Source organism: Leptodactylus fuscus, chromosome 7 (genome assembly GCF_031893055.1).
Source record: "Leptodactylus fuscus isolate aLepFus1 chromosome 7, aLepFus1.hap2, whole genome shotgun sequence".
Taxonomy (NCBI): domain Eukaryota; kingdom Metazoa; phylum Chordata; class Amphibia; order Anura; family Leptodactylidae; genus Leptodactylus; species Leptodactylus fuscus.
Window position 1 is genome coordinate 108,537,680 of NC_134271.1, and position 14,297 is coordinate 108,551,976.

Sequence of the window (14,297 nt, forward strand, 5' to 3'; positions counted from 1 at the left end):
AATGGAGACTGGTGTGGAGCGATCTTAGACTCCGCCTCCTCCAGCAGAGCCAGCGCTGATTGGTCGAGTTCCGTACTCTGGCCAATCAGCGCTGGCCAATGCATTCTATTAGCCCGATGAAGTAGAGCTGAATGTGTGTGCTTAGCACACACATTCAGCTCTACTTCATCAGGCTAATAGAATACATTGGCCAATCAGCGCTGGCCAATGCATTCTATTAGCTTGATGAAGCAGAGTGTGCACAAGGGTTCAAGCGCACCCTCGGCTCTGATGTAGCAGAGCTGAGGGTGCACAAGGGTTCAAGTGCACCCTCGGCTCTCCTACATCAGAGCCGAGGGTGCGCTTGAACCCTTGTGCAGCCTCGGCTCTGCTACATCAGAGCCGAGGGTGCGCTTGAACCCTTGTGCACACTCTGCTTCATCAAGCTAATAGAATGCATTGGCCAGCACTGATTGGCCAGAGTACGGAATTCGGCCAATCAGCGCTGGCCAATGCATCCCTATGGGAAAAAGTTTATCTCACAAAAATCACAATTACACACCCGATAGAGCCCCAAAAAGTTATTTTTAATAACATTCCCCCCTAAATAAAGGTTATCCCTAGCTATCCCTGCCTGTACAGCTATCCCTGTCTCATAGTCACAAAGTTCACATTCTCATATGACCCGGATTTGAAATCCACTATTCGTCTAAAATGGAGGTCACCTGATTTCGGCAGCCAATGACTTTTTCCAATTTTTTTCAATGCCCCCGGTGTCGTAGTTCCTGTCCCACCTCCCCTGCGCTGTTATTGGTGCAAAAAAGGCGCCAGGGAAGGTGGGAGGGGAATCGAATTTTGGCGCACTTTACCACGTGGTGTTCGATTCGATTCGAACATGGCGAACACCCTGATATCCGATCGAACATGTGTTCGATAGAACACTGTTCGCTCATCTCTAGTAACAGATGGAAAGATAAAATGGATATTTCATACCCCACCTAACTGTGTTGTGGGTTTAGTGATAAAAATCTTGGTGACAGGTTCCTTTTATCCCCTCCACCACATCCCTGTGAATTTGCTGACATATTTATGCTTATTGTGATGCTTTGTGCAATCTCCATACATGACTTCCAGTGTGACGTATAACAGAGCTGAATGTTCAGGCACCAGGAGAACCTATGCAATCTCCCATCATGCTTTGCAGTTCTTTTCAGGACAGTGAATCTGAATTCCGCAGTAGCTTCTTTATTAGGACTGTGTGAGTCATTTGGTCTGCCGTTTTCTCATGCCTGGCACCACTTTCTCTTTTTATTCAGCTTTTATTCAGTTTGCTGGCTTGCATGCTACATCTTTCCTCCAGCCGTGCAGAACTGCCGGAGTGGTACGTTGTCACTCAGCTGTCACAGTGCCATTACTTCTCCTAACTGCTCTGCTGCTTCATTGATCCCCTGTCTCCTCTCCATGCTCACATGCTCCCAGCCTTCCCTTCCCATCTAACATCTGCACCCGTCTGTAGTCACCATTTCGTTCCTGCTCTTACGTTTAGACCTGTCTAGGTATATCTCTAAAAAAGAAGTCTAAATGTACCGAGGAGGAGGCTCTATAGATGGCAGACACACATAACATTGTTTAATACATCATCTATTTTATTTCACATTTATCCAATTTATCCAATTATGGTTCATTTGTTACTTTAGTCAAATAAAAAGGAGCTGTAACCAGGTAGGAAAAGCCTAATGCCATACATCATCTGATAGGTGCTGTCACCCTGAGCATTTTGGGGATTTGATTAGCTATATTTGTTCAGCCATTCCATAGATATAAGTCCTTTTAGTGTTATACAAATTAGGGTCTATTAGCCAAGTGGGTGGTAACAATATGGTTTCTCTGGCATCGAGATCTCTGTGTGCTGTATGTCATACCCACTTTTCTAGTATACACTAATTTATATCAACACTAACAGGGCTTATATCTTTGGAATGTCTGATCGGGTTGAATACATTATCAATTTTATTTTACATTTATCCAAGTATGGTTGATTTATTATTTTAGTAATGAATCAATTTCAGTTTTATATAATAATATTATGTTCCTGCACTGCAGCACAGTACTGAACACTCCATTGTGGGAGGGATCTATAGCTCTGAATAGAATGTTAGGATTAGGGTGAAGACTGACACTTGCATAGGCAGATTAATAATATATATGCATGTCATGTAAGTACTACAGCACTGTAACTGTGGCCATTTGTGGTTGCTACCTGGCAACTGCTGACATCCATAAAGGTTGTAACCTATCAACCAAAGGTTCAGTACCATGGGCAACACTATGCTGCAGAACAATAAACTTGACAACTACCAGTAATATACCTAGGAAAACAACAGCTCATACATCTGCTGTGGCGCTTCCTTCTTTTTTTTTTGTTTTGTTTTTTTGTAGATTGTGAGCCCACAATATACATTTTTTTTCCCTATCAGTATGTCTTTTTGGAATATGGTAAGGAAATCCATGCAAACACAGGGAGAACATACAAACTCCTTGCAGATGGTTTTTTGCCCTTGGTGGGAATTGAACACCAGGACCCAGTGCTGCAGGGCTAACCACTGAGCCACCGTGTGGCCCCCTGTGGCGCCTCCTTGTGGTTGCTGTGACACTAGCATAGTTTCTTCCTGTGGTAGCCATTAGTGTGGGCATCACTGCATACAGCTCTTTATAGTTTCCATCAATTGGAATATAGCTCAATATGCAGTTAGCTTCTTCAGTGGTGGCAGCATACAGGCCAAATTATATAGTATATTAAAGTTTTTTCTACGATTATAATATTGAGGACCTATTCTTAGGATAGGTTGTCAATATCAGATTGGTGGGGTCTGACAGGTGGCACCACCATGATCAGCTGAGTTTGAGGAGGCCGCAGCATCCTGACTGCTTCATACCAAGCACAGTGTTATACATTATAGTGGCTGTGCTTGACATTGCAGTTCAGTCCCATTTACTTGAATGGCCATGTGATCGATTAATCAATATCAGTTTCCCAAGTGTTTGTTGCCATTTTGAACAGCTGCCCCTACAGCTAGATATCCCTCCTGACTTCCATACACATGAATGCTTGCTCAAGTGTTATGAGAGGGTAGAGAGGAATTAACCATTTCAACTTACTTTTATTTCTCATAGGAACAAAGAATCAGTCATGTTGAGGTCCAGCATGCCTGATCCTTTGTTCTGGTCTAGTGACCCTAAGGCTGGTCTTACACGACCGTAGTGGCTTTTGCGGTCTACAATTTGCTGATCAGCAACACTAAATTTCACTTCAAAAAGTCATTCCGCAGACGTATGCCGCACGCGCCCATAGAGTTCTATGGAACAGTCCGTGCTGTGCTGTGATGTCCGTGACTTTGCAGACCTGCGGTATTCAGTGTGGACCTCGGTCATGGCACAACACACCATGGATAAAATATCCTGTGGAGTAAGAGGCCGCACTGAACACAATGTGTCCGCAAATGGTCCGCGATTGATAACCCACAACTGCGGACCATTTGTGGACTAAACTTACTGTCGTCTAAGGCTGCGTTCACACTATTGCCGTTGTCTGACCCGGAATTTCTGTTGTAAACCCTGGGGAAACTGAACAGGAGGCATCTTGAATGGGTTTTTAAAGGTGACAGCCAGTGTCTGTATGCAGCCTCTCCACCTGGAAAACGTTTCCGTTTTTTTGGCATGGACACAAAGTCCCACATGCAGGACTTTGTGTCTGTGAAAAAAAAAACGGTTTCCAGGCGGAGAGGCTGCATACACGCACCGGCTGTCACCTTTAAAACCCATTCAAATGAATGGGTTTTAAAGCTGACCGTTGGCAAACCATCCCCTGTCCAGTTTCCCCGTGGTTAACAATGGAAAGCCCAAGGCGGACAGCGGCGGTAGTGTGAACCCAGCCTTAGGCTATGACCCCATGTAGCAGGGCGCAGCAAAAAATCTCTGCAGGAAAAACTGCAGCAGAAACACAACAAGTTTACGCCACGTGGGGCCCCGCCAAATACACATTAGGTGGATGGTCACTCCTAAAGAATTTGTCCGGGTTTGACATATATCTAATGTATATCGGCTAGTCACCTCTCAAACAAACAGAGCTCCTATATATAGGCACATTACAGAACTGATCAACACATATATGTGGCACACGTCTGGTGGGTAGTTCATGGGAGACTTTCTAACCTTTTTATTGTTCTTGCTGGTACAGAAGGAGAAGAGGAGGATGAAGATGATGAAGATGAAGATGATGATGAAGCAGATGAAGATGATGAAGAAGATGAGGATGATAATAAAGATAATGACTCCGTAGATGAAAGTTCTGAGAAAGATTCAGATGTCCCTCTCTTCACCCTCCCAGGACTGTCTTCTCAAGAACCTCTTGAAGATGATGGCAATGTCGCCCTGATTGATGGAGCCGCTTATCCCGTTCCAGAGACCATTGGGAATTGGGAACAGCAGAATCAAGGACTAGGTAAGAAGTAATGACTATAATATAATATGGGCCGAGTGTTTTACCAGAGTAGTGTGGCAGATAATTATCCTTTGTGAAGCTATGTGACTGTATCAGAGAATAGCAGCTCCATTCTATAATGGTATCAGAATTATTGTTTTGTAACAATGCGAATGTGCTAGTAATACATATTGATAGAGACTGATGATAACCCCATGACTGGGTGTCCAATAGTTGTAAGTGAAGACCAGTAGACACAGAGCACATGTTTGTCTATATATTGTGCTTGGAAAGTACACAGTGTATATAAAATACAATTTAGACAAGTAGTTAACCAGTTTGTAGCCAGTGTAAATATTCTATAAGACAACTGTCTGTTCACCAGTCCCTAATAATTTTATAATATTATAACTATGGAAATTTTCCATTAATATATGTGGAAATGATACAGTTTTCTCATGTAAAAAAAGTCACAAATCTGCAAATCTTTTTAACGTTCTGACAGTTCTGAATATAGTATAATTCACCTTAGAAGCTGGCATAGATTATAGCTGAAAAGAAGGTTTTATAAAGGAGCAGAGGCCTCAAAACATTGGCAAAAAAGAAGCACTGAGACCAGTGGCGTAACTAAAGTCTTGTGGGTCCGGGTGCAAACTTTTGTCCGCGGTCCCCTACCCACTTTCTAGAGCAAATTGTTGATAGTGGCAGTTATGGGTGCAGAAGCGATATCTCAGATACTTCAAAGGGATAAAGCTTTAGTACCCACAACTGCAGTTATCAAGAATATGGTGAGTGAGCAGCGCAGCATCCGGCATGTAAACAATACTGGAACAGTACTACATGCTCCACAATGGACCCCTCATAGTATTACCTGCTCCACAGTGGTCCCCAAAGAGTATTACGTGCTTGATAATGGTCCCCAAACAGAATTAAGTTTGCCACAGTGGTCCCCACACAGTGTTATATACTCACAGTGGTCCCCACACAGTATTATATGCTCCACAGTGGCCCACACACAGAATTACATGCCCACAGTGGCCCCCACAGTATTATGTGTTAAAAGTGCCCACTCCCCACCAGAGTCTGAACTCCCCATTTCCCCCTCTTACTTACACACAGTCTACACCTCCATATATCCCTCTTGCATACACACAGCCTGCAACTCCATTCCCCCCTCTTGCTCACACACAACCTGCACCCTCATGTCCCCCTCTTGCTCACACATGTTCTTTTCTCTCCTAGAGATGAGCGAACACTGTTCGGATCAGCCGTTCCGAACAGCACGCTCCCATAGAAATGAATGGAAGCACCTGGCACATACACTTTGTCGGCGGCCGGTCGCCGTGCCAGGTGCTTCCATTCATTTCAATGGGAGCGTGCTGTTCGGAACGGCTGATCCGAACAGTGTTCGCTCATCTCTATTCTCTCCTCCTTGGCTTCCATCAGTGTCGTTCACTGCAGATTTTACACTGTCCTGTACAATCCAGAATAGCTCTCCCAACATAAGAGTGTGATCATATCCCAGTGGGCTAAAGGACCTTTGATGACGTCATGCCGTTATCAAAGGTCCTTTATCCCACTAGGATTTAGCATCTACTGCAGGAAGAGCCCTGGAGTAGACGCTCAGCCCAGGACAGGTGAGTATAAGTATTTTTATACACCTCCTCTGACCTGGCATTTAATGGAAAGGGGTCCAGTAAGGCCCCTTTCCATTAACAATATGTATAGCAGTTGGGGAACAAGGTTTTCCCCGGCCACTGTGGTCTGGGGCCCCAGATGGACACGGGCCCCGTGCCCCTCCAGACCTGGTCACGGTCACACTCCCTGTGACCACTATCGTTACGCCCCTGAATGACACCTCCTCCCATGACAACAGTGAAAAGATAGGTACCAAGCAAGTTTATGAACATCTCCATGCTTATGAATTTGCTTCGTGCTACATGGGTTTACCACCATTATTATGGATGCTATGATGTTATAAAGTGCAGGAGTGAACCCCTGTAATGGTAATGTTTACCCCTATGTGATATTACTTTGATACATTTTTACATACATTATAGCTTAAATCTACACCAACTCCTTGCTGGCATATATTTCACTTTTTGGCATAAGAAGGGCTGGAGATTTTCCTAATCTGTTAAGAAGCATTTCATTCCAGTGTCTAGGGATAGAGACTAACATGGGAAACACCAGTGTAGATTACATCGCCCCATTATTTTTTATAAATGTCACATTCTGATGTAAAGACCTGATTATTGTTAAGGGACAAGTGGCATTACATTGGCACTGCTTATTTTTTTCTGCAAAATTAATTTTGTTTTAGCCTGGGGCCCCAGTGGTGTAAACAGTGATTTACCCGTGGTGGAAATGCCACAATAAGAATCATGCATTTTACAGTCAGAACAAAGTGGTAAAAACCGCGGTGCGGACACATGGTGATTTCCAAAAGCAGCGTGGTTTTGGAAATCGCAGCATTTCAAATATACCTACTGAAACCCTGACAGTTTCCCCATAGATATAATTGAAACAGAAAGTCTGCAGAGGAAACCTCTGCAAACGTTCTGTGTAAAGTGCTGCAGGAGGAACCTTCGTGCAGCGCTTTTTTGCTGCGAGACGCCTTGTGGGACCTTAGCCTTAGGTTCAGGCCCCACATTGCAGAAAAGTTGCTTTTCTTGTTGCAGATTTTGTTGTGTTTTTTTTTTTTTTTTTTTTTTTTTTTTAGCCAAAGCCAGGAGTGGACTGAGCAGAAAGTAGACTAGGCTTGGCTAAAAGAAAACGTAGCAAAATCTGCATAAGGCTGAGGCCCCACTTTGTGGAAACGCTGTTTTTTTTTTTTGTTGCAGATTTTGTTGCAGTTTTTGAGCCAAAGTCAGGAGTGGATTGAGCAGAAGGTAGACGTATAAGAAGTTTTTATTGAGTTCCCATTCCTTTAGCAGCCATTCTTGGCTTTGGCTCAAAAAAACGTAACAAAATGTGCAACAAAAAAAGCTGGATTTCCGCAACGTGGGTCCTCAGTCTAAAAAGCATTTCTGCAACATGGGGCCTTAGCCTTAGATCATTTTTTCTGTTTAATTGACATGTAATGGCCACTCCCTTTGAAAAAAGAGGTTCTTCAGCATCTTCATTGTGTATTACACATTCATCAGTGGTGGTCAGGAAACCCCTGCTTATTTTATGAAAGAGATTCTTCAGCAGCTGAGGTGTCTAAAATATGAAATAATGAACCCACTATTGCAAATGATTAAGGATAATAATATATACATTTGACCTGCAGTTTTATGTGGTCACTAAAATCCTTCTTCAATTCTTAGAATGTATAGAATGCGGTACATTATCCCATGTGTTACTGGAATATAGAAGCACAGCAATATGATAATGTCTTCTACAGAATAAAACCACAATTTACAGCAGCTTCTGGTCAGTGAATAGACTGATGAAATGCCTAGGATTATACTTTAATAGCCTATGTGTTCAACCGATTGTAAGAATTTGGGTTGTGGTAAACCTATATAGTCTGGTGCCAGTGTACACTCCGAAAGAGGAACTTACACCGTCCTGTAAGCCCATTATCAAAACTGACGCCATTGAGATAATGCACTGATATTAGAGAATTGCTCATAATACAATTCCCTAATATATTCTGTAACGTGACTTCAAACCAGATCTTCATGTTTTTGTGACAAATTTCTACACTAGAGGGCAGCCATGGTCTGCAGCCAACTGAACACCTAGCAGATTGTTATTCTCCTGGCCACCCAGAGGTGCCCCCTGTGGCGGACAAATAATGATGTCATGTAGTGAATACCATAAAATGTGGGTCACAATGTTACTAGTCTGGCAGTATATGTACTATGCCGCTGTACTGTACATGACCCGCAGATACAATCCTGTGAGTCATCCGCTCGGTATATTTGCACATTATTTAATTTGCTGTGTTGGATATTCTATAACTGGAGCATTTCACTGTTCCAGCCCAATAATCAGTCTCTGCATGAGCTGTACATGTGTCGCACTACCTCGCATCATCAGTATTATCTCAGCCTGACCTTGCTCGTCCTTATATCTTGTCACAGTTATGAATATCATCAGCTTTCAATTGTGGCAGAGAAAAGAAAACTGTCAAGAACGAGTTACCCAGAGGGTGTTCAGAAATAGCAAGTGCTCTGAAATAACCCAGGCATCTAATTGCCTTAAAAACGGCATAAAGCGCCTTATAGGATGGGAGGTGTAGGCAGCTGTTGTGTAATAATGGACAATAAGTCACGGCTAGTGGGAGATGAGAAAAGGTGTTAATGTCTTTATACTATTAAAAGTCATTATTACTTAGATCGGTAGGGGCAGAATGAACTATATGCACTATACATTCGTACCTGAACTTAAAGCGACTCTTTAAATAGAATTTTCTTGAAAAAAACAACCAGTTAGGTGATAATTATTAGATCAATGGAGGTCCAACCACTAGAACCCCACCGACTATAAGAACAGGGTCCACTAGTCTGTCTGTATGATTGCAGAAAGGAAGAGTTTGAATACAGCGGGGTCAAGCGCTACCCACTACCACCCCATTAAACATAATCGAAGTGATGGAGACAACCCAGCTTTGTACCCAGAGGGTCAGACTGCCACCTTTCTATTAGGTGACAATTGTTAGGCTTATGGTGGTTCAACCACAAGGACCCCACTAGCTCTTAGAACAGGATCCCTTAGTCCTTCCATATGAATGTGGAAAGGAATAGTCTGAATGAAGTGGGCAACCAGTACTACCCACTGCCACTTCATTAAAATGCCATAGAAATGATGGAAATAGCCAAGTGTTGTGTTCAGCAGAGTGCCTTAGTGGATGGACCCCCACTGATCTAACATTTCCGCTTATCCAGCAGAATAGTGATATCTATCATAGGCTGGAATACATATAAAGGGACTGTCTTCCTACAAACATTGATGGCATATTATTTGTCAATTCCAATAGGTGGGGGTTGCATCCCTGGCAGTCGCTACACCTAAGTGGCAACAGCTCTTGAAAACCAATGTGCCACTTGGACACCTACTTTGGTGCCGCTATGTTTGCCCATTGCTTATAATGGACGACTTTGTGGCCTCCAAACAAAGCTGCTGCTACTTTGGCCTTGTATTTTTTGGGAGTCAAACCCCTATTGATCAGTTATTAATATAACATAGGTATCTGTTGTTAGACAAGCCCTGTTGATTACAGAGATATTACCAACATTCATAGGCAAGAGTATATACTGTATAAACGTTACGTGTCCTCTAATGTACATGAAATAATAAATTCCTCCCAGTTTGTCCGACGTGACAAAACTGAAATGAATGCGAACGGAATTTACTGTCCATAGTGGACAGATCTTCTGCTTCCGACTCTGTACATTGTGCTCTGGCGTTGCGGCAGGATGAACCTCTACAGATCTGATGGACCTAAGAAAAGTCTATAATTATCTAAAACTTAGAAAACTCCTTTAATACCTACTAGCTCTATATAAGTGACACCTGGGAAAGTAAGAGAGACATATATATATATATATATATATATATATATATATATATATATGTAGAGATTTCCAGTATATGGATATTCATGTGCAGATGTGCGAAATGACTGCTCCTTAGCAAGTGTGAGCGTTGCAGAATAGTAAATTGTCTCTGTCAGTAACAATCTCTGAAATGCTAATAACCCCTACAATGTTTCCATGAATACTGATAAGCTGAGCCAGAAGGAGATGTTTCAGCAGGGTCTCCACCAGTGGGGTCTCAATCACTTCATTTGTTCCATATGACGGTTTTATTCCGATATTATACAAGAGCATTTTCTGGGCACAGTGTGGCGATTTTATCTGAGTATTCTTTGGTTTTCCATAGACTTTCATCCAGTCCTGTTGACAATTGCAAGATTTGAACAAACGTAGGAAGAAAACCTTAGATCGATATCGGGCATTGTTTATTACTATATAAAAGAATCTTTATGTACATATAAAATCTTAAAATGCGGTTCTATAAATTCCCTGGACTGATTCATACCCTGTAGGTGGTTCCTGGTTGGATAATAAAAAAAAAAAGTGTAATTAAAAAAGCATTTTTGTGTTAAGACCACTCTAAAAACGCAAAAGTTATATAATCACGTATGATTGGAGAAAATTCTAAACCAATGTGACACTTCCATTACAGTGAATTATTGATAGGACAGGTCTGTGTAAACACGTATTTTACATTTATTCTCAACGTATTTCTTTCTGCTCTTGTAAAGCTCTAAATCTGAGGATTTTAAAGTTTTTGCTTAACAGACAAGATTGGGAACAGAAGTAATGCTGAGGACTGTGTGCAATGTAGTATAAGATGATCTGTCATGTGTAAGTAATACTCAAGGGAATATCTATAACTCTCAGAGGAAATCTGTATCCTGCTGCTGGGACCCCTGGGGATTAGCTATAATCTGTGGGGGAACCATGCAGTAAATTCAGCCTCCCTGTAGCACCCCCATAGGGGAAAAAAGCATTTCATAGTCCTGTAAGTCATATCTCCTTTAGGTTTAGAGTAATGATTCTGAAACATACTATTTTCTTAAACCCAAAGAACCGTTATCGCAAATAAGTTTGCAGTGTGGCCAGACATGAAAGTACATAAATCCCAAACTTGCTATAGACAATAGATAGCTGGTGGACACTGTCCACCAGCTATCTATTGTCTATAGCAAGTTTGGGATTTATGTACTTTCATGTCTGGCCACACTGCAAACTTATTTGCGATAACGGTTGGACAGACAAGCATTTGAGCACTCGAACTACAGCTATGTCAACCCATACCCCATAGACATGCATACTTGGCTCACAGGAAGATGGAAGGAGTTCTCTTCCAGACAGTGGTTTATGTCCTGAAGATAGAAAGGATTGGGCAGTTGAATCCAATCCTTATCTTCACCAATATCTGCCATTAGGGTAGAGTCAGGAGGATGACATAAAAAGGACCTGTCACCAGGTCTGAAAAGCCCAATGAAATACATCATCTGAGTATTTTGGGGTTTTATGTAATCTTATCCAAATCTGTTCAGCCACTCCAAAGATATAAGCCCTTTTAGTGTTGACACAAATTAAGGTACACCAGCCAAGTGGGCGGTAACACTGTGGTTTCTCTGGGGGAGGAGTCTCTGTGTGCTTTATGTCATGCAGTGTTACCACCCTCTTGGCTAATAGATCCTCATTTGCATCAACATTAAAATTGCTTATATCTTTAGTATGGTGGAACAGATTTGGATAAACCAAAACACCAAAATGCTCAGGGTGACAGTGCCTGTCAGATATTGTATGTCATTTGGCTTTTCAGACCTGGTGACAGGTCTTGTTTAACTGGTCGGAATTGGCCATGGTGTAAGGCCAGCTTATCCCAATGATACATTTTGCTCCCTGCTAGGGCCATTTTAACACATTGGTGGGCCCAGTGCAAAGGTTTTATAAGTTGGCCCCTCCGCCATTACTTATTCCCCAACTAAAGGCATATCTTCCGACTTTCAGAGGACATAAAGATGGATTAGTGAGGCAGAACTAGCTGAGGGCTGAATTGTGGGCCATGCAAATGGTAGTTCCATCACTGTATTCTACAGAATTGAAATTGTGACCCATCACCCAGAATAGCGGGACAGCACCCACAGGAATGCCGGAGGAGAATCAGTTTGACATACTTGGGGAAAAGCTAGCTGTTGTTTCCATAAGGCCATGTTCAGATGTGGCAGAATTGTTGCAGATTCTGTACCACAAACCTATAGAAAAACACAATCTAATAAATGTGAATTGTGCTTTCATAACCCCATCTTTAATAACAGAAATTCTTTATGGGATCCAGAGCAATATATTTTGGAATTGACGCTCATTTTGTCATCCTGTAAAATGGCTATATGTATATCCATTAAGTTATTGAGTCGATACAAAAAAAGTGTATTTTAATCTGTTATGGTTCACTGGTAGAGTCTGGGGTCACTTATAGTGCATTAGGATCACGTCGAGTGACTATATGATAATTACTTCTTAAGGTGACTTCCATTTAACAGATGTCATCGGAGCCCCTCGAGATATCATTCAGATTGCTCTTTGAGTACTGCAATTAATGTAGAAGATGAAGTGGATTACAATGTGCGTTGTACGTGTTGTCTTTTGAGCAGGTCATGGACAGAAAACATGGAAAACTTCAGTAAATGGTTTCTTCTGATTTCCTATAAATAAAGCTCAGTCAAATATATTTAGAATATATACATATAAAGTTGAGATTTTGCTACAGTTTTGTTCACTTTGGCAAATCCTCTGTAAATTCTCCAGACTGTAGGGGAAGAAGATTCGGTATCTGTTGGGTTGCTTATATAGTATGTGGTTTATGTTAAATGCCATATGTTATTATAAATATAATGGTACTAGATAACTGGAGTGCTTGCTTTAATATTTGATCTCTTATGTATAAGAATTTTAGTTCTTGTTGTTGGCAGCCTCCAGAGGCGTAACATTGAGCTTTTGGGCTCCCTTACAAAATCTGTAATGGGGTCCCTGTCTATATTCTGCCTTTTGCATAACATAGTTGCTGCAAAATGACAATCACGGAGCAGGATCCATATAAGTGTCCCCAAACTCGGTCTATGCATACATCAGTCTCACTGGTAATAGGTCCTCCAGAAAATGTTATATGATTTCAAAATGCAGCTTGATAGTATAGTGGGTGAGCACTGTGGAAGAAGCGCAAGGTATTGGATACCATCTGCGCTTTCAATAAAGCCAAAGGCATACCTAATGGTATGATGATGCTCAATATAATGTCTCCTACAATGCATCATGGTTTGAGAGAGAGTATCCTGTTGACAGACTCCATTTTAATTCCCCTGTAATGTGGCTTGTGATGGAACATGCCACATTTTTATTGTCTGACATTGGAAAATTCCATAGACTTCTATGTAAATCAGGAGAAATGTGGAGGTTCAGTGGATTCCTGTGTAGTCAGTACAACATGGGGGTCGTAATATGTTATTGTACATGAGACGTAACTTTCAGTATATTATATTGTACTGGGACCATAGAACTTGCCTTATATACTATTATTTAAGCCCTTTTGATTATGTTTAATGGAATTAATATATTGGAAAGTGAATTGACAGACTTGTTTTATAATGTTACAGGTTGACAACATTGGCACTTCACTCCAAAGCTTCACATAACATTTTTGCCTCCCCACATTATAAATAGGCATCTACGGTGAGCTGACAAGTGACACAGGAGGTCTCTCGTATGTCCCCTAAATGCTGTGATGGTGGGGCTGTGATTGAGATAAGTGCACATCAAGATGAGAGAGCAAAAGTGATTTATTCAGCCAATTATGTGTGGCAGTAGGAAGCAGAGGTGATTTATTCTACCAATTACATGTCCTTGTAGTTACTATGGTATCATCAGGTGCGCTTAGTCTGCGGCGGAGATTTAAGGCTCAATTTACCAAATTGTGCAAATTATGCTTGCAATTATACTGCACCTGTTTCAAGCAGCTATACGAATGTGTCAATGTATGTCTAAAAACGGTAAAAAAATCTATCATCTATCTTTCTATACTATCTATCATCTATCTATCTGTCTATCTTTGTAGTATACAAAAGTACAGGAAGTTGTTCTAACTTGATAAATACGCACTGAACATGTACTATGTGAACAAGGCCTTAGTATGTGGAGGCTGCAGTATAGGACAGTCTAGTGTTGGTCAGTGGACTATAGTCTAGAATACTGCAGGTTCTCTAAGGAATTGATGAATTCGGACAGACAAAGATGTCTGACTACAAGATGTTGTGATGAAGGGTAAACAGCGG

At 41.6% G+C, this 14,297-nt stretch overlaps 1 protein-coding gene across 3 annotated transcripts in view; it reads left to right on the forward strand.

Moving 5' to 3' along the window:
• ARMH4 (armadillo like helical domain containing 4) overlaps positions 1 to 14,297 on the forward strand; it is a 115,332-nt gene that overhangs the window by 35,964 nt on the left and 65,071 nt on the right. For all 3 annotated transcript variants that reach the window (XM_075282758.1, XM_075282759.1, XM_075282760.1), the window contains exon 5: positions 4,217 to 4,480. In XM_075282758.1, coding sequence (XP_075138859.1) covers positions 4,217 to 4,480 — 264 coding nt within the window. The remainder of the gene's footprint in view (positions 1 to 4,216; positions 4,481 to 14,297) is intronic.